At 44.3% G+C, this 21,453-nt stretch overlaps 1 protein-coding gene across 2 annotated transcripts in view; it reads right to left on the reverse strand.

Annotated features, from left to right (window-relative positions):
- Positions 1-1,346: 1,346 nt before the first annotated feature.
- EXT2 (exostosin glycosyltransferase 2) overlaps positions 1,347-21,453 on the reverse strand; it is a 134,610-nt gene continuing 114,503 nt past the window's right edge. For both annotated transcript variants that reach the window (XM_054587121.1, XM_054587122.1), the window contains exons 11-14: positions 12,409-12,552; positions 10,546-10,674; positions 8,551-8,633; positions 1,347-2,210 (exon numbers count right to left, since the gene is read on the reverse strand). In XM_054587121.1, the coding sequence (XP_054443096.1) occupies positions 2,072-2,210; positions 8,551-8,633; positions 10,546-10,674; positions 12,409-12,552 (495 nt within the window). In that variant the 3' untranslated portion in view covers positions 1,347-2,071. The remainder of the gene's footprint in view (positions 2,211-8,550; positions 8,634-10,545; positions 10,675-12,408; positions 12,553-21,453) is intronic.

Here is a 21,453-nt window from a genome sequence, read left to right on the forward strand (position 1 = left end):
GCAGACGTAAACACCAGCAGCCCAGCTCTTGGCTTGGAGCAGGGACTTAACGTGAGGCTCTCCCCCATCTACCTGCCCCAAATTTGAAAACAAGCTTGAGAACCCCCCCGAAGGTTGGAAGCCCTCAGTTTGTGTCAGCTACTGGTGTCTGGGTGACAGAAAAAATCACTGTTGGTTTCGGTCATACCATCCCCAGTATTAGGAATATGAGACCGAAATACCTTCCCATGCACCCTAATGACTAGTATATAATTAACTACACCAAAAGTACTTATTAAGCACCTGTATTTGCAGCTGTACTATGTTGAACGAGTCACAGCTTCAGGGTCTGCCTGTGCAAAATGAATGAAGCGAATGAGATGGTCCCTTGGCCCTTTTACCTATAACAGCCCACGGTTCTATCATGCCTTAACGTGAAAGCTGAAGCCCTCAGGATTTGCACTTCCAGTTTGACTAGTTTTGAAATTTTTCTTTGACCTCTCAAAATCTGTCGGAACACATGTGAAGTGATTCTTGTTAAAATGACAAGTTTAAAAACTACAGCATAATAACCGCTCACCTTCACGTCACTCAACAGAACAATGGGAGGTGTATTAGTGACTTCGACTGGCACACAACTAGGCTTCAGTAATTATATCCATATTCCAGGCAAATTGTTATGTAGTTTGTGTTCTGGGGACGTATGTTATGGCTAAAGCCCAAACTGTGGCTAATCTTAATATTAGAGCCAGATAAATCTGTTTTGAATCCATAACATCTAACATTTGCCAGAGTAGATTTGTTCATCAACTGGGCTTAAAGAGGTATAATTCACACATGTGCAGTATTACTAAATGCTGAAATTTAACGATTTAAATATACCAGCAACTATTGCAAAGCAGTTGTTATAGCAGCATTTAACATTAGCCAGAGCCTCCCTGGCTAATGTTACGTTTATACCAAAAGAATGAGGGAAATTTTGGCATCCCCTTGGGGTGGGGTCACATCTCCCTCAACTTTTACAACACGTACTTGCTAGAGCAACTCAGTGTTTGGCTATTAGGGGCCCTCTGTTTCTCCCTGAGAATACCTACAAAAGATTGACTGGACCCAATGAGGGAACAAACAAAACCTTTGGAGGTTTTGGGACACGTCTTCTTTTAGAATGTTTAGTTCGGGGATCTTACTCTGCTTGACAACACAGGGTGCAAGACAGTCTGGGAAGACACGGGCAGGAGACGGGAGCTAAGGCCAGGAGAAGGAGTTAAATACACGAAAGAAGAAAGAAGCTCCGTAGACGACCGATAATCAATGTTTTAGACATAGTAGAAAAAGGAATAAAAAATCATTTTAATCATATCAAAAAAGCCAAACCAAACAGGAATACCTCATGGGGTGCACAGGGTCCCACAACGGCAGTCGATGCCCTTCTGTGCACAAGGCTAGCACCGCAGGCCCCAGGCACACTGGGTGGGGCAGAAGTAGGTTCACAGCTGGGAGTACGGAAACAGAGTTTATCCTTGTATTATTATTAATTAATTATTGTATTACTTTCCCCGCAAACAACTGTAAACATACTTTTACCCCACGCTGCATGGAAAATCCCACTATGATTGGATTTTGCTCCAAATTCTGGGCTTGGCTTTTCCTCCCAAGAACTCACTGATGTGAAATAACTGTAAGTGAGACATGGATATCTTTTCCATGATTCCCCACATCTCAAATGGGCTGCAGGTTCCTCTCCTCAGCAGCTTTCCAGTCAGGGAAGTTTCCTTTCGGACTGTGATGCCAGAACTGGGAACTAGGGAGCCTGAGCTGGATGTAAACCTGGAGCCACCAAGGCTCCCACCTGGCACTCAAGCAGCCATCGGAGGCCGTAGGGGACACTAGAACAGGGGGTGCAGAGCTCGAGGGGCTTAGGCAGCCTCTTGAGGTCCCTGTTCTTGAGAAAGTAGGTCAGGGGGGTAGACGGCAGAGTCCGGCATGTCACTCTTCCACCCTCAAGTCCCCACCCTGGTATCACCCATGCTGGGGAGGCCGTGTTCTCGTCCTTTGTTCAAGCCTGATATTCAGACCTCCACCTGTGGCGGGTTTATAAGCTGCCGATGTTGGGGAAGCTCTTCAGTTTCTCGGGGAAGTCGTCTTTGTAGAGGACAGGGTCAGCTCGGTGCTCCACCACCTTCAGAGGCATTGTCCCGAAGACTGAAGCAAACTTGTTGATGCACTCAGACCTGCGGGGTTGGGGAAGGAGGGGGGTCGTTGAGCAGATAAGAAGGATGGGGGTGGGGGAAAAAGAGAAAATGTTCAAGAGGCTGAGAGATGAGAGCGAAATACATGATGTTCAACATCAACAGAAGAAATCCAAATATCCGCAGCCTGCTCCCAGGTTCTTAAAAAGGTTGTAAGGGTGTGGATACAAGAAGCGATGGGGGCTGAGGGGGGCTGAGGGGGGCGGTACTCTGACTTAGTTCAGCGGGGGGAAAGTGAGCAGGGAATGCTGTCTGGAGGGCCTGCAGAGGTCAGATCTCTCTTCCCCTCCCCCTTAAATTCCAGTCATTCTTCCAGATCAGTACAAGCAGGCCTCAAACCAAGGTGGATTAGCTGCCAACGATTCTTAACCCCATCTCTGCCAGCTGAAGAGAAGGCAAACGGGGCGGGGTTGGGGTGGGGAGGAGAAAGCCACTTGGATCTGAGCTTTAGCTTACTGACGTTCATCAGCCACAGAGAGGGCTCTTACACATGGAGCAACGGAAGGCGAAAGAACCTAATGGGGGTGGTGAACCTCAATTCCAAACAATGAACACTCCGTCCATTCAACCGACATTTGCTGGAGGCCTATAAGCGGCAATCTCTGGGAACTGTCAGTTGATTCCCACAAGCTCTTCTATGAAAGCTGAAGTTCACACAGAACAGCTTCCATGATTTGAGCCACTTTCGTGTCAGAACCAGCAGCCAACAACCTAGTTGGTGACAGAGCAGCTCAGCACTGCTGGAGGAGGAGAGTGGGGTCCCGCCCCTGCCCCTCCCCCCAAGCCTGGTGAGCAACCTCCTGGGAGGTGAGCAGGTCAGGCACCTTGGCGGGAAGTGGTTCTGGTCAATCAGGCCAACCGACTGTGACAGCTGGGTAATGAGGACACTTCAGCATCAGGCCAGAGGGGAGTCACAGGCCTGTAAACACCGCTTTTGAAGATAAGGGGAGCCCAAGGATGGATTTCAGAAAGGTCAGTACACTCTCCTCAGTTAGGCCCGTGGCACCCGAGAGCTACAATAAGAACGACCTAATCAGAGGCAGAACCATTTACCAAGAAAGGGCTGAATTTCAAGACGTGGACCAGAAGTCTCGTCTGCCCTCAGAGGTATTGTGGGCTTTGTTTCAAAATTGTCTTAATCAACAAGTTTTTACTTGAGTACTTTGAACTTTAGGAAGAAACCAATTCATAAAGAAGCCAGTCATTTCATTTCTTTTCTCTTGGTCATTATGTTCTAGAAAAATGTGTTAGGATTCCACTTGTAGCTAATAGCATCGTGTCCACCAACACCACAAATCAATAGCTAATACTGTGTTAAGAGTGCTTTATATCACTAGTAACCCATTTCATCCTCACAGGCACCCTATGGGGTAGGTCCTACTATTGTTCCCATTTTACACTGGGAAGACCGAGACACAGAGAGGCTAAGTAGCATGTCCAAACATCAAGTGACTAGTAAGCGGCAGGGCCAAACCCAGGCATTCTGGCTCCTAAGGCTAAAGTCTTAATTATGAGATGATACACATTTATTTATTAACACAATTCTAGGGTCCAAGGGGGAGGGGCTGGAAATTAACAACCGTTGAGGACCAATTCCATGCCCAATAATTTACGTACATGATCTTACTGATTCCTTAAAGTATCCCCCTGCATGCGCCCAAGGGTTGGGTTTACGGTAGCTTCCTGATGCCGGCTGAGGAATCAGGACAGAGAGGGTCAGCAAACTGGCCAAGGACAAGGGCTGGAGAGTGGTGGGTGGGGCTTCATACCGCGCCTGCGCGCTGGTAACACAGCCCCTGCGCTTCTCACTCGACCGACCGGAAGGGGCAGGGAGGAGCTGCCCTCCCGCTGGCAGTCTTTGGAGACTCAAGAGGTTCCAAATTGAACACAGATAGGGAAAAAGACTAAGGAGTTTCAACAAAATGGCATGAAGTGAGCATTGGACAACAGCTTCCCTCTCCTCAAATACTGGGGTCAAGGCAGTGGCAAAGCCAAACTCCTCCAAGGTCTTAGTTTTGACAGTTGTTCTGCCTGTAATCATGTGCCGATGTTCCCAGTTTCCAGTTCTTACGCCTGTAGATTCTGGCCAAGAAAGCCCAGCTGTGCCCAGCTCAGGGACCAGCGAGTAGGTACTAAAGAAGAATCATGGCTCTTGGCAAAGCAGAGAGGCTCCAGGGCCCCCTGGAAAGTACTGAGGACAATGTCTCCTCTGTAACTGGATCTGCCAACAGGGCTGGGCCACAGGCAAGAGGCCACGGGGCTCCGGCCAGCCTGACTTGTTGACAGCTGCCCCTGGCTAACCCGGGTTTAGTGAGTACTTCTTTCTCCCCACACAGCCTGCACTGGAGAAGTGGCTGGGCTGCTCTGGATGGTGAAGGTCCTGAACTCCCCTGCCAGGGACCGGCAGTGTTTCCTACTCTCTTTTCACACCGGGATCTGGGTTGGAAAACGGGTTAGGAGAGATGAGAAGTCTGGCTTGCTACCGCTGGCCCACCTGAGTTGCTCTGTAAGGCGTCCAGCTACCCTGCCTGAAACTGTCCCCTGGGTTGGTTTGCTAATTGACTGTAAACAGGCTAAGAACTGCCAATATCTATCTCTAAAGTCTGGAAGTATCTGGGGCCGGGAGAAAGGTCTAATGGTTTTCTGTTTTCCTTTCAAACACATACAATTACCTAAAGTAACCAGGGGCCTTTAGGGCTAATGTGGGGGAAACTGGGAAGGAAACGAATTCTGCCAGGCACTGTGCTACAAGCTTTCGTGTATTATTACTTTAGTCACCAGCATATAATACAGCGTTTGGTACAGAGATGCTCAATAAATATTTGTTGAATCAATGAATAGACACTGTAATTTGATAATAATTAACATCCCCATTTTAGGAGACGAAAATATTCAAGTTTAGATAAGGTAAGTCAATATCCTTAAGTCAGACAGCTAACAAGTGGCAAACTTTTAATTTGAACAAAGACTGGCCTCAATCAAAATTCTATGTTCTTTTTCTTAAATCAACAGTGTCTGTCATATTGCCTTGACCTTACTAAAGCTATTGGTTGAAATGAGCAGTAACAAACTGTCCTGGTTCTTAAAGAAATAACAGGAGATCCTGGAAATGGATATAGGGTAGTAAAAGCCACTTTCCTGCACAACTGAGATTTCTAATTCTAGAACCCAAAGACAGAATAAATAAGCTTACTGAACCACAAAACCCAACATAAGGTCATAAGGTCATATGTGGTTAAATCCTTTCATTATTGTGTGCAAAATGTGTATTCTGCAAAGGGAATCATTACAAAAATAACACAAATGAACAATTCTACAGTTCGAACTCCATCTCTTGGTCTACAGAAGATGGCTTAAATCATGTCTTCTTCCCTCCCAATCTGAGTGCCTTATTTAATGATTCATTGACCCAGATTAAAGACTGGATAGCTTCACTCCCAGTTTCTCACTGATTTCAAGACCAATTCCCTATCAAATTTCTCAAAAAGGTAGTCTAAATTCACTAACCCTACTTCCTCACCACAGACTCACACTCTATACCCTGGAGCCCCACCGTCTATGATGTTATTTTTTTCAAAGTCACAAAAGACGTTTTCCCAGGCTGCAGGTCCCCTGTCCCTCCCCTGCTCTGGGCACTGTAATGCCTGGCTCTCTCCTGGCCTCCCCAGTGGTCTCATCTCTGTTGCCAGTTACTCTGTCTGTCTCCTAAATGTCAGAATTTCTCGAGACTCTGCCCTTGGCCTTTCTTTAGTCAACTGCCATCTCTGGGCAGATGTCTTCCAAGTATCACTTTAATCTTCTTTCTAGAGTTCTAGTTCCACACTTCCAACTGCTTGCCCCACAGTTACACCTGCATATACAGAGGGCAAAACCCCCGAATCACATCCTTACTGCTCTCCAGCTTCACCTCTGACTGAAGTCTCTTCCTGTCCTCATCAATTATACTGTTAAAGGTAGCACTATGCACCCCACTGCCTCCCCTAATTAGTGTCTCCTTCTAACTCTATTATTTACATTGTTAAAGGTACTAGGATTCTTCCTGATTAGAAATCTAGAAGTTATCTCTCTTGACTCCTTCTCCATAACCTTCCCATACCTATCCAGCTGGAAATAAGCACATCTTTTTTTGGGGGGGGGGCGGCGCGGAGAGAATATCTTGCAATTTAATTCATTCCTTCCTCTCCACACTCAACTTAGTTCAAGCCTTCTAAGTGTTCTTTCTTCAATCTCTTTATCTTTATTCCATCCTATGCCCTACTTCCAAATTAATCTCAAAATTAGATCAAGCTACTCCCCTGTAGTATGTAAAGAACAGATTGGAAATATAGAGGGGAAAAAAAAGCTACCCCCCATTCAAAAACCTCCCATGGCTTACCAGAACCTGAAGAAAACCATTTAGGCTCGTTCCTTAACTGAGGATTCAAGGCAGTTTGGTTCTAACAAGCCAGAACTCTATGCTCTAGCCAAACTGAACTTCTTAACTGCCTGTCAAATACACCTTGAACTTGCTGATCGGCACCTCCGATCACACACACACACACACAGTTTCCCCTGCCTACGACCTCCTCTTCCTGCCCAGCATATCATCAGCTGGGATCCTAAGGACCTGTGAAGGCTCACTTCAAATGCTATGTCTTTTACAAAATTATTCCTAAAACATCAACCCAGCAAGAAATCACTCCTCTTTCCTCTGATCGGTTATAACATTTTGAGTCTCCCTGATGGTACTTATCACATACAGCTTTGGGTTACCTCTGGTAAGGTGCCTATTCTGTTTTCAAAAGCCTCTTTCCAATAGGAAGCCTCCACATCTTCCTTTGTTACCCCCTTCAGTGTTTAGTAAGAAATATACCTAACTCAACTCTCTCTCACTGCATTTTAAGTCTTTTTACTTTCCTGATGATCTCAGTGGAGCTAGAGAGGAGCTGTTTAGCCTTCGCATGAGCTTCAAGGCCATTATTAGGTCAACTTTTCTCCCTGAAATTTATCTCTTGGACCATATAACACCGTTAGTTTAACTCAGCCCAATCAATAACCAATTGCTTAATGCCATAAATTCTCCCCAAACACAGAGAATAGTGGGAGGTTCAAATAACAATTTCACGTACTCCAACGGAACTGCACTTGGGGCCTCTCTTCCAAATGAGCTATGACAGCAACTGTCACTGCCCTTCACAGTATGATATTGATGATACTAGTGACAGATAGTTCCAGAATCACAATAATGTAATATTTCACATTGACAGTTGGTAAAAGTCATGTCATTTGGTTAAGATATCTATATATGAAAGAAACAGAGATTATTTAGAGAGTAATAGTAAGAAGAGTAAGAAGAAAGAAAGCATTATTGAAGAATCCAGGCCAACTGAAAAGAAACAACTTTCTGTACAAAAAAAAAAAAAAAAAAACAAACCCTCCAGGCTTAAAGGATTTTAATATGGTTGATAAGTTTCAGAAATGAATGCTGCAAATAGAAGCATATGAGACCTGTGGAAACTTGAACTAGATATCTCACTCTACAAAGCTACTCTGACATTCAGAATGAATTCTGGTCCCTTGACAACAGCGCCGCTGGATGTGAGCGCTTGCTGTCTTGCATAGGAGCTGCCTTTAGGAAGAATTGGGTTTGATTCAAGAGATTCGAAGCTCGGGAACCTTTGGGTTACAAGTGAGAACTACTAGGTCTACTCTAAGATTAGAGTGGTCTTAAGGGAAGACATGCGTTTCCACTCCTTTTATACTCATCTACAAGGCCTGGTGCTACACTCCACACAAAGGTGTGCTTGTTGAGGAACTGAATGAATAGAAATAAAGGGAGTATTTCAGAGCTCTCCTGCTCCCTTCTCTCTGTAATGTAAAGAGCTGGGCTTTCAATTCTGTTCTTGGTAGGTGTTTCAGTAGTGCCAGCAAAGGTAATTTGTCTCTGGTGGGTTTGGTTTCATTCCTTCTGATCAAACTTTCACTGTAACATGGAGATATTACCCTGAAAAACAATCCAGTATTTCCTTGGAATTAACTAGCTTCCACTCAAATGACTGTGGATGGTTAACTGCTTAGTCTAAATGGAGAATCTGGCTTCTGGAGCTTAAGGCCAGCTATATTTTTAAGACCCTTCCAGCCATTACAAATTGAGTGAGTAGCATTCCAAATTAATTCTCTGGGTGACCTGGGCTTGAACTAATCCAATTCCCACAGTGCAAGAGGAGGTGACTATGGCTACCAGCTGCTGTCCTTGTATTTCAAAAAAAGTGCCATAAACAGGCCCAAGGCAGGAAATGGGGATCACAAGCTGGGGCAGACTTTTGGTAAGAGGCTCACTCACCTCTCGACCATGTGTGTCTGGTCTAGTGAAAGTCCATCAATGGCTGTGCACTCAGGACACTTGAATTTCTTTCGCGGTGTTACCTGCCAGAGGAGCACAAAAATACACCTGGTTGTCAGTGCCAAAGACAATAAAATCGTGCTTGTGACACCACTCTGCACGCTTCTGTTCCATTAGCGGAGATGCCTTTCCCTCTGTACACGCACACGCACACGCACCTCACCATTCCTGCCTTCAGTTCTGTCTGGCTCAGCCAACGGCAGAACTCACAAGGGCCCAATAAAAAAGGCTTGGAGGGCTTTTGCCTTCTGTAACTGGAAAGAAGTGGTGATGACAAGCTCCTTAATTCCTGTTTAATGACTGTTTTCTCACTGCCAAGGTCCTTGTATAAACACCATTTGTTCTTGCAGCCATAAGGGCGATGAAATACAGCTTCCCATAACTTTCACCGTAACCTTAGTTCCAACAGGCGCTCTTTCTCCTTCTTCCAGCTCATGGCAAACGCTATGAGCAGCACCAGGCTCTTGAAGATGCCAGGTTATTTTGCAATTCCCTTGAATCAGAAAAAGAAAGTCCAATGGTCCCTCATCCTCTGAATCCTTTCCCCTGACTCTCCCCCTACGGTCCCAAACCTTCAACTTCCAACGATCTTCTAGCAAACTCAAGGGAAGCTGCTATCCTAACCTAGCGAAGATAAGCAAACAGCAGAGGGACAGGAGAGGAGAAAGCTAGATAAAAAGCAAGGTTAAAAAGCACAGGACAGCAGGAACCGCTGTCCAGAATAAGCAAGCACAGCTGAAAACAACTCGAAGCAGGTCAAAAAGCCAATCTGGAGATAAGCGTCCTTTAAAATGAGTTTCACAATTTACATTCATTAATTTCCCTTGCAGTAAGCTGTCCATGGGGTTACTTAGGGAGCTGGGGGATAGGGTGAGAACTGGGTTGGGTTTGGAGAGCACAGATAGTGACTTTTCCTCTTTCCTCGGTCACTCTGGTTTAATTTGGCTTCTCTCATCAATTAATAGTACAAGGAGTCAGTTGGGAATGTCACCGCATGCTTCCAATATAAGCGTCCAGGAGAGGGAGATCGCAGCACTAGGACTCTGGCCTAGAAGTGGCGCCCACTGTCATGCATGGAGCCCCACCTCCAGGAGGAAGAAAGGTCAGGATGATCCCACACATAAGAAGTGTGTGCTCTCCCTACATAGCTAGGGACTGAATTGGAGCAAAATCTACATTTCGAAAGTAGGTATCCATCCCCATCGGGTCTTTACTATATTATAGGATAGGTAATTTTTAATACCTGGAAATTGATATTCAAAAACAAGATTTAGGACTTCAGTTTTAATTGTACAAAGTGTACTACTACCTTCTTCATGTCTATAAAAAAAGACTGGCTACCTCAAGAATGACGTATACTGTATCCTTTAGCTAACAACTAGATTCCAAATCAACTTTGAGAATAAAATTAATATTTTGAAAAACATGATTTGTAGATGGGCCATCACAGCCTTTATCTCTGATACTGAAGTTTAAAAACAGCAACTAAAGTAACTATATTTAAAAAACATGTTTAAATTATCAAAGCCTACCCTTCAATTTTACAATGTGAGAGTCAATCATTGACTCATCAAACATGAAAAGGGAGTGTCCTGGCTGGTGTGGCTCAGTGGACTGAGCACCGGCCTGCGAACCAAAGGGTCACTGGTTCAATTCCCAGTCAGGGCACATGCCTGGGTTGTGGGCCAGGCCCCAGGTTGGGCGCATGTGAAAGGCAACCACACATTGATGTTTCTCTCCTTCTCCTCCCTCCCTTCCCCTCTGTCTAAAAATAAATAAATAAAATCTTTAAAAAAAAAAGTGAAAAGGAAGCTTAGCATTCAGCTACTCCAATACTTGGTTTATAGTTACGAGAACTTCTTGGCTCAGAGAAAAGAGACTTGCTGAAGATCACAAAGTAAGTTAGTGGCAGAGCTGGACAAGGACGTCTCCTACCTTGATGACAGCTTTCCCTGTGACATTAGCCACTAGGAAATTCATAGCAATGTCTTCACAGTTCATATGAGCATCCACCCAGTTCTTGATGTCCCCAGGCATTTTGTAGGTATACAGGTAATTAAAGTACTATCAGGTGAGACAAAAAGAAGAAACAATCAAATAGCAGTTCCCTCTGCTGATAAATAAAGTGTAACTCTATCATGGCACAGGGACAAGCTTTCTCTCATAAGATTGAACACAGGCTGTATCAATAGAAAGGGAGAAGGAATTATTAGAACACTTTTTGGTCAGGTGACCAAGATCTTTAATATTGTCATTCTCTTCAAAATCACCTATTATAAGCAGAGGAGCAGTACCACGTGAAGCCCTTGTAGGATGCAGGCCCTTTGGATTGATTAAGTGTTTTACAAATATTGTTCAGAGACACACTACATAGCCATCTTTACTAAATCCTTCCCCTGGAGTCATAATGCTCAACCCTGTTTTCTCTATTCTTTCCATACATCGCAAAGAGAAACAGAGATAAATTAACAGTGGATTGACATTGCAAAGGTATATGCTCTTTACAATAAAACAAAAATGAGGCAATCCTCAAACTACAATAACCTACACACATGAAAATAGTATAAAAATTCATGGGCAAAAATTTAAAAAGTGAATGCAATCTACTACTATAACCCTCCAGATTATAAACATACATTTACTTTTTTATTTATAAGAATGAAAAAAACCTTTCTGGATCAAGAGCCCTAAAAAACACAAGGGCAACAGTGCTGAGATAGTGACAAGCCATCAGTGTAGAGCTAAGTTAGATGAACTGTCCTGGGTTGAAGAGAACTTTCTCCTGACATCAGTTCCTTGTGCCACTGCTGACAATTAACAAGATATTACTATTTAATTAAACCACACATTTCCAGGGAACATTCAATTGTCAAACCGAATATTCTAAAGTCCAACGCATACTTTTCAATCACTCCCTAATTAAATGAGTCAAAAACATGAAGTGATAGTTCTTAAGGGAGAGGAAATACAAAAGGCTAATACACAAAGGGATTTCAGTCTCACTAGCAGTCAAATCACTTAAAACATTAAGATCCATTTTCACATGCACTTCATGCAAGGGATGGTATGGTAAGATAGTTTTATATTTTGCCAGTGGGCGTGTATATTGGTGCAAACAATATATTGAAAACAAGAAACAAAAATATGTATCAAAACCTCCCCAAAACTTCTATTCCCTTCGATAGAATCCTACTTCTAGGAATCTAATACAGTAGTCAAAAGTACAAGCAGTTGTGAAAGTGGATATTAATCATTATTTAAGCATTAGATATTAAGCACTATCTAAACAGCAAAAAAGATAGAAACAACCTAAACAGGCAATGACAGAATAATAGTTACACATAACTTATGGAACACTAATACACTGGCCTATTAGCAATTATGTTAAGAAAAAAATTGGGAAGAAATATTAATGACGTGAGAAAATTCTCCTGATATAATACATGAAAAGAGCAGGCTAATATGAATATTTGTAATGGTATGTGTATATGTGCCTAAGTAAATAAATAAAATGCAAAGTGGAAAAAAAATCTAAACAACAATAACGGTTCTCTAAGTGATATACATATGACTTTTCTTACCTAATAAAATTTGTTCTGAATTTTCTATTATGAGAATGCATTACCTTATAAATATAACTAGTAACTTTATTCTTTAAAAACCATCTCGCGACATGGCCTTTCCAAGCCCTCTAGGCAGAACATTTTCCTAAACTCAGCAAAAATTAACTTGGGCCAAATACAGTGAGCGCTGCGCTCTCAGTTTTGTCAGCTCCGGCCCGCCTGCCCCGTGCCTCACCTTGTGGTAGAAGGCTGCTCCCGTGAGCACCATGGACACCTCGTTAGTCCACTCGGACTCATACTTCCACTTACTCGTCTCGTGGTCCCAGAGGTGCAGACGGCCGGGGTAACCCACCAACCGGTCAGGAAATTCCCGCCAGACCTAAAGATGGAAACCCATCAATAATCAATTCCCAGTTCAGACACAAGCGAGCACAGTGAGTATGAAGTTATCCAAACAGGTATTGGCAGACTCCAGAGGCTCAAATCTTCACAAACTAAGGTGAGAATATGCTTCTGAAGATGTTCATTTGAACAGGTGCTAGTTCTTCTGCCAATATTCAAAGACAGACATTGATTCTGATTTCCTCCCAAACATTTTGGACTTGCTTGGAAATTTCAGATAATGTGGAGTAATAGCTTACTGATTTGGGCCAAGGCAGGTAATCACTTAGAGAACGCACACATGAAGAAGAAATGGAACCCTGCAACTAATGCGACTGTTGTGATTTATATTACATTTTGATTTATATTACATTTGATTCTGATTTATATTATGAAGTCCGTGTTTCTATAAACAAACAAACAAACAGTTTCTCTGGAGCACACAGCCAGCCATTCTCATGACCTTTAAGAAGCCTTAATTTAAGTATGTATATAATTTATAATATATTGAAAATAAAATTTGATTTCCATATCTAAAAATGCTCTTAACTACAGTTCTGTTAAACAGAATTTGGTAGTTTGGAGTGGGATACATCCAATACCTTTCCCTATGTACTTCTGTGTAATTTAGTTTAACCTTTACAAGAGAGGTTCATACCACTAACGAGTGAGTACGGACGATCTGCCAGTTGTTGATGCAGTGGCTTTCCAGCACCTCTACCAGACCTCTCAACCACAGGGTTCCTGAGGACCCAGTCCTGGGCCCTCTTTCTTCTTTAAACTCTCTAAGTAACCTCACTTAGCTTCAGTCACTTTAAATACCATGTATAATCTAATGACCTTTAAATTTATGTTTGGCCCTGAACATTCTTGAGATAACCAACTACTTACTCAACATCTTCAAGTGAATAAACAACAGGCACCTCAAACTTAACATGTCCAAAGTATAACTCTTGATTCCATATCCCCAGATAAGCCATTCTCTCGATCTTCTCCATCTCAGTAAGTCATCTATGCAGTTGTTCAAGCCTAAAAGCTAGGAGTCAGTTTTTATTACTTCTTTTTCTTTTTCCTCATTCCCCATATCCAATCTATTGCAAGTCCCGCTGGCTCGATTCTGAAGACCTGCGACCATTTTTACTACTGCTCTAGGTCACGCCACCCTCGTCTCTTGTCTAGTCTGTCACAGGCTTCTAACTTATCTCCTTGCCTCCATTCTTGCTCTTCCAAACCATTATTAAAGAGCATTTTTTAAAATAATATTAGGGTATAATGAACAGGGGAATTCAACCAGTGGGCTCTATCCTATTTTATGCACACATATATTTTAAACTTACAATATTTTCATTATACATTTACCCATATGTATTATTTTCCATACTTACATATATATGTATATGAATAAATAATGCACAAATAAACTCTGAGTTTCATGTACTCACAACTGTAAACCTGCTTTTGCCCTACCCTGTACATGTAAGTCATATGGTCATATGCTACAGCAACCAGAGGCTTCCCCAACACCCAGGTGTCCCTGAGTCCAGGAGGACCCTTCACTGCTTCCGCAAGGACAGGGCCGGTATGCCAGCATTTCCCTGTGTTAGTTCACTGGGGCTACGGTAACACAGTGGCACAAACTGCGTGGCTTAGAACAACAGCAGCTACAAGTCCAAAATCAAGGTGCTGGCAGGGCCCCGCCCCCTCTGAAACCCGTGGGGTGGGGGGGCTCATCTCCTGCCTCTTCCGAGTTCTGCGGGCTGCGCGTCTTGGGCGTTCCTTGGCTTACCCATGCATCCCGCCAAACCTCTGTCTTCACGTGGCCCTCTTCCCTCTGTGTGTGCCTGTGTCCGGTTCTCCTGGAGCAGGGCCCACCCAGTGACCTTATGTTAACTTGATTACCTCTGAATAGATCCTATTTCCAAATAAGGCTACTAAGAGTTGGAATTTCAATGTATCTTTTTTAGAGGGACACACTTCAACCCGTAACATTCACCCTCAAAGTCTCTAAATGTTTCACCCCCAAACAAAACAAGAAAAGGATTCCTGACGACTAAGAATAACATCCAAACTCTTCAGCATCTCTAAAGGGTCTGCCCCCTCTCCAATCTCTTCTCTTACCATGTTCTCTCCGATTTCAGCGGCTTTTCTGTTCTTCAGCCAGCCGTGACTAGACCTTCAGCCCTTTGCACTGGCCATTTCTTCTGACTGCCACGTTCTCCCTGCCTTCAAAAGCTGGCTCCTGCTCATCAGCCAGGTCTCGGCTACGTGCGCCTGCTCTGGGCGGCCTTTTCAGGCCTCCCTCTCCAAGGTGAGCGCCGTCCCTGCACCGGCCCTTCATACCACCTCCTCACCTTACGCTTTCCTTCACCAAACTTTTCGTTTTTAAAAAAAACTGTTCCGGTTATTTATTTTTGCTTATTTTTTACCTATTTTCCTTCCACAGAATTTCAACTCCACAAGGACAGAGACTCTTATTCACTGTGACGCCCGCCGCACACACAAAGAACAGCACCAGCACACGCCGGCGCCCCCCACACACGTGCTGAGTGCACAGACAGGCAGAATCTCAGCAGGCAAATGTTGAGAAAGAAAGAACGAACCAAAGAGCCTTTCTCTGTTCTTCACAGCCAGAGCCAGTACCCTCCTTAATTCAGAAAGGATGTCTGCAACAGTACTCATCAACTGGTACCATTAATAATAACGTGATATCCTTTGTGTGTGAAGATCACAGTAATAACTCACCATCACTAAAGCACATGTTTTAAATTGCTTTTCCAGAAGCAGGTAAAGGGATATTTGCTGAGTCATTACGCTGTCTTGCTCAGTCCTCCTTGTGATCATCTTCTACATGCTTTTCAGGTGATGTCTGACTTGGGTCTTGAGCACAGTCGGGACTTGTGGAAAGAGCTTTCCTTTGTGTGAAGCCAGCGGCTCACCCAGTGGACACCCAAACCCACAGCCTCGGCCTCATCAACACGATGCTGTACCCAACAGAGTTAACCGGCCACAGGCATCATCCTAATAGCTGCAGACAAATGAATCCGTGTCAGACATTTCCTCAGATGTGTAATGCTGCGGCTCTGTTCTCTACTCTGGGGTTTGTATTTCCGCAGATTAAAATGATATGATACTATTACAGGTTTATAGAGCCCAGAGCAACGACATAGCATGTAAGCCATAACTTCTGTTCAGTTTGTGGGCCTGGGCAGACTCCATGAACAGGCATGGCCAGCTTCCTTCTCTCTGCACCAAGCACCTGCCTGTTCAAGTCACACCAGGACAGCACTCAGTGGAGTTAGAGAGATTTCTGAAGGGCTCCAAGCGCAAGTGACTAAACATCAAGGATGGGCAAGGTAGGTGGAGAGGGGTAAGGTGGGGAGAGGAAGGTGTCCATTCGGTGTGAACCACTGATAGATGGAAGCTGTACCCCCTCTCCCCATTTACTATGAGTCAACACAGCTCTGTAATCCACGCAAAGGAAGTTCAAATCATTTTCCCAAGTGGTTCTTCAAGCACCCGTTTCCAGCAATAATAGTAATATTGGCTCAGTTTTTGGGTAGAAGGCTCGTAATATTTCAATCCTCTTCCTGTTAGTTGAAGCCACTTATCAGCATTCTCTCCAGAGGGACTCAATTTGGTGACACTGGGTCACAGAATGCTAAACCATGCTGCTCTAAAAGCATGAGAGGTGTCCTGAGTCTCGGATCCCTTTGGAGCCTTTCGTGAGCGCTGCTCCTCATGCGGCCTCATGCAGGGCCTCTCTGCCCTTGACTTATTCCAGGCAGCTGGATACAATCAAGATACCATCCTTGTCACTTCATCTATAACTCTGCAGCTGACTACAGGATCAAAACGGAGTGGAACAGAAGGGGATGGGCCCTCTCTAATCGCGCCCCAGTGTAGCACGAAGCTGATTATGTACACAGTAAAGCATTTTCCCAGCCAGAAGAGTGAGAACTCAGACTCCAGCCCCCTCTCCTCTTGGCTGCCCACCTCGTACTCCAACGCAACATTTTCCTTTTTACTTCAGGAAAATGCCCTGGGGTCAGCCTTTTGACGTTACTAACAAATGCCTTTATGTATCACGGTGTGGGCATTTTCAAACTTCACACTTTATCCCCCTGGCTCTAGGAACAGTCCTTCCATAGCTCTCTCAAGTCACAGAGCCACCGTTCAATGGTTTGCATAGACTACTGATGTCCTAGGTGCCTCCTGCATTTTTAATCGCACACATCTTTGAAGACAAAAGCCTATGTCCATTTAATAAACTCTAGGCCCTGGTTAGGGGCTCAGAAATAATCTGAATAGTCCTTACATTTGGGGCCAGAGATTGTGGCAGCCTAATACCATCCTCCAAATGTTTCCCTCCCATCTAATTTTATCTTTCATCTCTTACCAAGGTAACAAAAACTTCTTCCTCTGGACCCCCAGATGTGATCACTGACTGTTTTGAGAGTTATCTACTTTGTTTTTTAATTTTTAAGCTTCTGAGGTCTTTTGTGGCTCCCTATTACTAGAGGATCAAACATAGAAAAACCTTTGTTAAAGGCACAGGACGCAGCCTAGGTTCTCTCCTGCAGAAAGTACAATGGGGGATGCAGTTCCAGCAGACCTAGGACTCGCTCTGTCACTGACGGGTAGTGTGACTGACCCATTCAAGTTGTCCTGCTTTCATTTTGCCATCTGCAAAATGAGGGGTTGGATTAGGTGATCTCTAACGTCCTTTTAAGACTAAAATCTTGTGTCTTCCTTCTTACTAAGCTATTCCCAAGGAAACTAACTCATTCACTGTAATCAGTTGCAAGCTACAGGTTTCTAAATAGCATGGCCTGAATTATTTAATTTTGTTTAAAAATGCCATACGCATATGGGTACCTAATAAATGTTCCTAAAAAGAGGATAATGCACTACATTCTAAGCCAGCTTAGAGAGTGCATTTTAAACTCAGGGTGTGTGCTAACCACAGTCACATTCAGGAAACTGACTAGGGGGAGGAGGGGGAAGGTGTAACCACAGGTGGTGCCCATCTGGGATACACAATTAGGAAACCATGGGTCAGTGCTAGGAGAAAAGTAACTCTCTGAAGTGGCTGCCACAGTTAGCACACTTTCAAAGGCGCAGCTCCTCAGGGATATTGCTACTGGGTGAGAAGGATGCCACATGCCTCAGGATCCGTGAGCCAAGAGATGGGCTAGGAAGTGGCGAGGGAAGTACAGATCCAAGGTGTGCCAAACTGGGCCAGGGTCTTGTTCTCTCCTTGCACATGCCCCCGCGTTTTGTCAATACCTAACCATCAAAGTCGGACCGAACTCTATGAAGCAGCCAGACCCTGTGGTCACATGCCTGGGTCAGCCAAGGCAGAGCTGCAAGGAACCCAACTCACAAACGTCTTTGAATTACTGGTCCGTCAGGCCTGCGCTGCATGCTGCCCAGATGGGAAGGGGGTGGCTGGCTGGATTCCAACTCCTCGCTGGTTTCCACAGAGGAGCCAGCGATCGGATTCACTCTCAGCCCTCTGGGAACAAAGCTCACCTTTTATACTTGGAATTTCCTGAAATAAGAATGGGGGGACTGATTGGCTTCATTTTCAGCTCATGCTTTTCATTACACTGGTGGTCGGCAGTTTTTGTCAAGGGGGTGCTTTGCAAAAAGCCAAAGAGCCTTTGTCCACGCCTGGGACACAATTAAATGCTAATGTTAGACATCTAGAGCAAAGAAGCCCTGAAGTTATCACCTGGAGCTCCCTAACGCTGACTGGTTTTGACAAATACATGTGCATGCTGTTATGTATTAAGATTTTTTTACCTGTTAGATCGCACCACTCTGCCTGAGAGACCTGTCCAACCCAAGGCCGGATTCTGCTTACAATAAGCCAAGCAGGAAAACCGGCCTCACGGCAAGGCTTCTGGGGTTTCGGCCATAAGCCTCCTTTGCCCCAGTCTGCCTGGAGGTTAGTACCATGGTGCTCGGGGACATGATCTCCAATCCCTTTAAGTTCCTGCTTCAGGCCAGGGGCCACGATGAAGGCAAAGAGACAGTGTGAAGCTGGCCACGGTGGACCGAGGAGTGTGTGCTAGGAGATCTCTCACCAGTTACCGCTATTAGCAAGACACCCCTGGGAAGGTGGCTTTGGAACACTCGCCTCCCCCCTCGCATCCGTACCAGCTCGCGAGAGGGCAGACCATGCGGCCTCTGCAGACGGTAGGAGAAGCACACGCTTTGATGGTCCGCACTGCTGGCCCCTGCCCACGCTCTCTCAGCCCTGCGGTCAGAGATCGCTAGGCCCTGGCCTCTCACTGCACAGATGAGAGAACTGAGGAGAACTGAGAGCTGGAGAGGAGGTGGCTGTCCCCAGGTGACATGGCTAGTTCCTAATTGCCAGTCCGGCCATCTCTTCAAGAAGTCACGACTTCCCACTCATCTGATTCTAAAAAGCACCGCATCTTCCCCAGCTCCGTCCCTCGTTTATAGCAAAGAAGTCAGACAATGCTGTCTTAAATCGCACGCGGTGTCGCCCTCTGCCACCTCGGCTCTGTGGTGCTCGTGGCAGAGATGGTAAAGTCACACGTGCATGCTGAATGACCCAGTGGAGAAGAGAATGCGGTAGGGGGCGGAGGTGGGGAAAATGACAGAACCCTTTGCTCTCAGCAGTACTCATCTTCTAAAAGCTGAAGGCTCTTCATGAATGTGGTTTCCATTTAGCAAAGGGAGCCACATGCTCACCCCACTGAAAGGAACTCCCGTCAGCTGTGTAGCAAAGCAGCGAGATTCCACATATGACATCCCCGGGCCTACTGGAACCTTGTAATCTGTGAGGCTCTGGGGCAGAGAAGGAAATACAAGCAAAAAGCAGCTGAACAAAAGATTAAGCTCAACTCCTATTTTTCATGAGGCAATGAATCCCTTGAGAGATAATAAAGAAGGAAAGAGGAGACGTGAGACTGAAGGGATGGGAGGAGGTAGAGATGGGTCAGCATAAGGCCATGGGTTTTCTAGTTTTGTGCTCCTTAAGGCCCACTGAACATGAAATCATTTTTACTCCCATAAGCTCAACTCCAGTGGAGGGCATACGATTTCTCAGTCTGGTCCCCGGGGATTGCTTAATGAAGTTAAGAGAACAGCGATCATAAGCCGAATGGCTATTCTCTTTAAATCCTGCATGAGTGGAAACAGAGTCTTTAGTTTTCATAAATAACCATTATTGAGGCTTCAAAATTTCAAGTTGATTCAGTTTTCTTCTCACTGCAGGAAGGAAGTTGTAGTGACCACAAACCCTGTAATCCTGGCTGACTTCAAAGCATAAATGTGGTTCAAAATAATTTCTTAATGAGTTAATTCATCAAGGTGCCCTGTAGGTGTGCTTAAACCCCAGAATCCTGCGGTGGAGAGCCAAGCAGCAGAGGGACTCTTTTGAATTGCTTATTTACATCCCATCTATGGGTCCCCACCCAAATGACTCGGGGTGGCTCGCCATAAAAGGCAAAAGGCAAAAACTACAATACAGTCCAAATTGTCAAAGCAGATGATGTCCTCAACAGCATTAAAAAAGAATCCAGAGATTTCTATGTATCTTAAAAATATTAATCCTGATACTAAGTTCTAGAAAAGCAATCCACTGGCAAGCTAAAGTCATAGAGATGGAAAGATCTGAGTATTCCTATTCGTTCATTTATGCATTTAACTCACAGATACCTATTGAGCTACCACTATTTTTAAAATTAAACATTTTATTTTGAGACGACTGCAAATTCAAAAGAAGTTGTGGGGGTGGGGGAAAGCAGAGATCCTGTGTACTGTTTACCCAGTTTTCCCCAAGGGCAACATCTTGCAAATCTATAATGTCATTCCACAGCATGATATCGATGTGGATACCGCCAAGACGCAGAGCATTTCTATCACCCAGGCCCCTCCTGTGGATCTTTTATAGACACCCTCCCCCATCCAGGTTCCCTCTGGCAGCCACTGACTTGTTCTCCATTGCTGTCATTCTGTAATTTTAGCTACATAAATGGAATGATACAGTGTGTAATCCTTGGGATTGGCTTTTTCACTCAGCCTAATTCCCTGAAGATTCACCTAAGCTTGTTCCTTTTTATTGCTGAGCAATAGTCCACGGTATGGATGTACTAGGTTAACCATTTACCCACTGAAGGACAGCTGGGCTGATTCATTTTTGGCCGTTACAAATAAAGCTGCTAAGAATGTGTGTGGATGCACATCTTCATTCCTTTGGGATAAATGCCTAAGGGTGCAACTGGTGGGTCATATGGCAGTTGTGTTTACTTCTATAAGGAACTGCCCGATCTGTTTCTGCAGCGTGACTGGCACCATTTTACACTCCCACCAGCCAGGTTTGAAGTATCCAGTTTGGCCGCATCTTTATCAGCATTCGGTGGTATTACTATTTTTTTTTTTTAATTTTAGCCATTCTGACAAGTATAGAGTGATATATAAATTACAGTTTTAATCTGCATTTCCTTAATGGTTAACAATGCTGACCATCTTTTCACATGCTACCTGTCATCTGTATGTTCTCCTCCATGAAACGTCTGTGCATGTCCTTTGCCCATGTTCTAAATGGATTGGTTCTTTTCTTTTTTTTTTCTTTTACTGTTGAGTTTTGAGAGGTCTTTATATATCCTAGCTGCTGTCCTTTGTTGGATATGTAGTTTGCAAATATTTTCTCTCTCTTTTCATCCTCTTCAAAAGGTCTTTCACAGAGAAGTTTTTAATTTTGATGAGGCCCACTTAATCAGTTTTCCCTTTTATGGATTATGCTTTTGGTCTTAGTCTAAGGACTCTTTGTTTAACCAGAGATCCTGATTTTTCTCATTCAGTTTTTTTCCTAAAAGTTTAAAGCTCTATGTTTACATTTAAGTCCATGATTTACTTTCAGTTC

Source organism: Pteronotus mesoamericanus, unplaced genomic scaffold (assembly GCF_021234165.1).
Source record: "Pteronotus mesoamericanus isolate MK-2021 breed Mesoamerican mustached bat unplaced genomic scaffold, CSHL_Meso_final scaffold_1066, whole genome shotgun sequence".
NCBI lineage: Eukaryota > Metazoa > Chordata > Mammalia > Chiroptera > Mormoopidae > Pteronotus > Pteronotus mesoamericanus.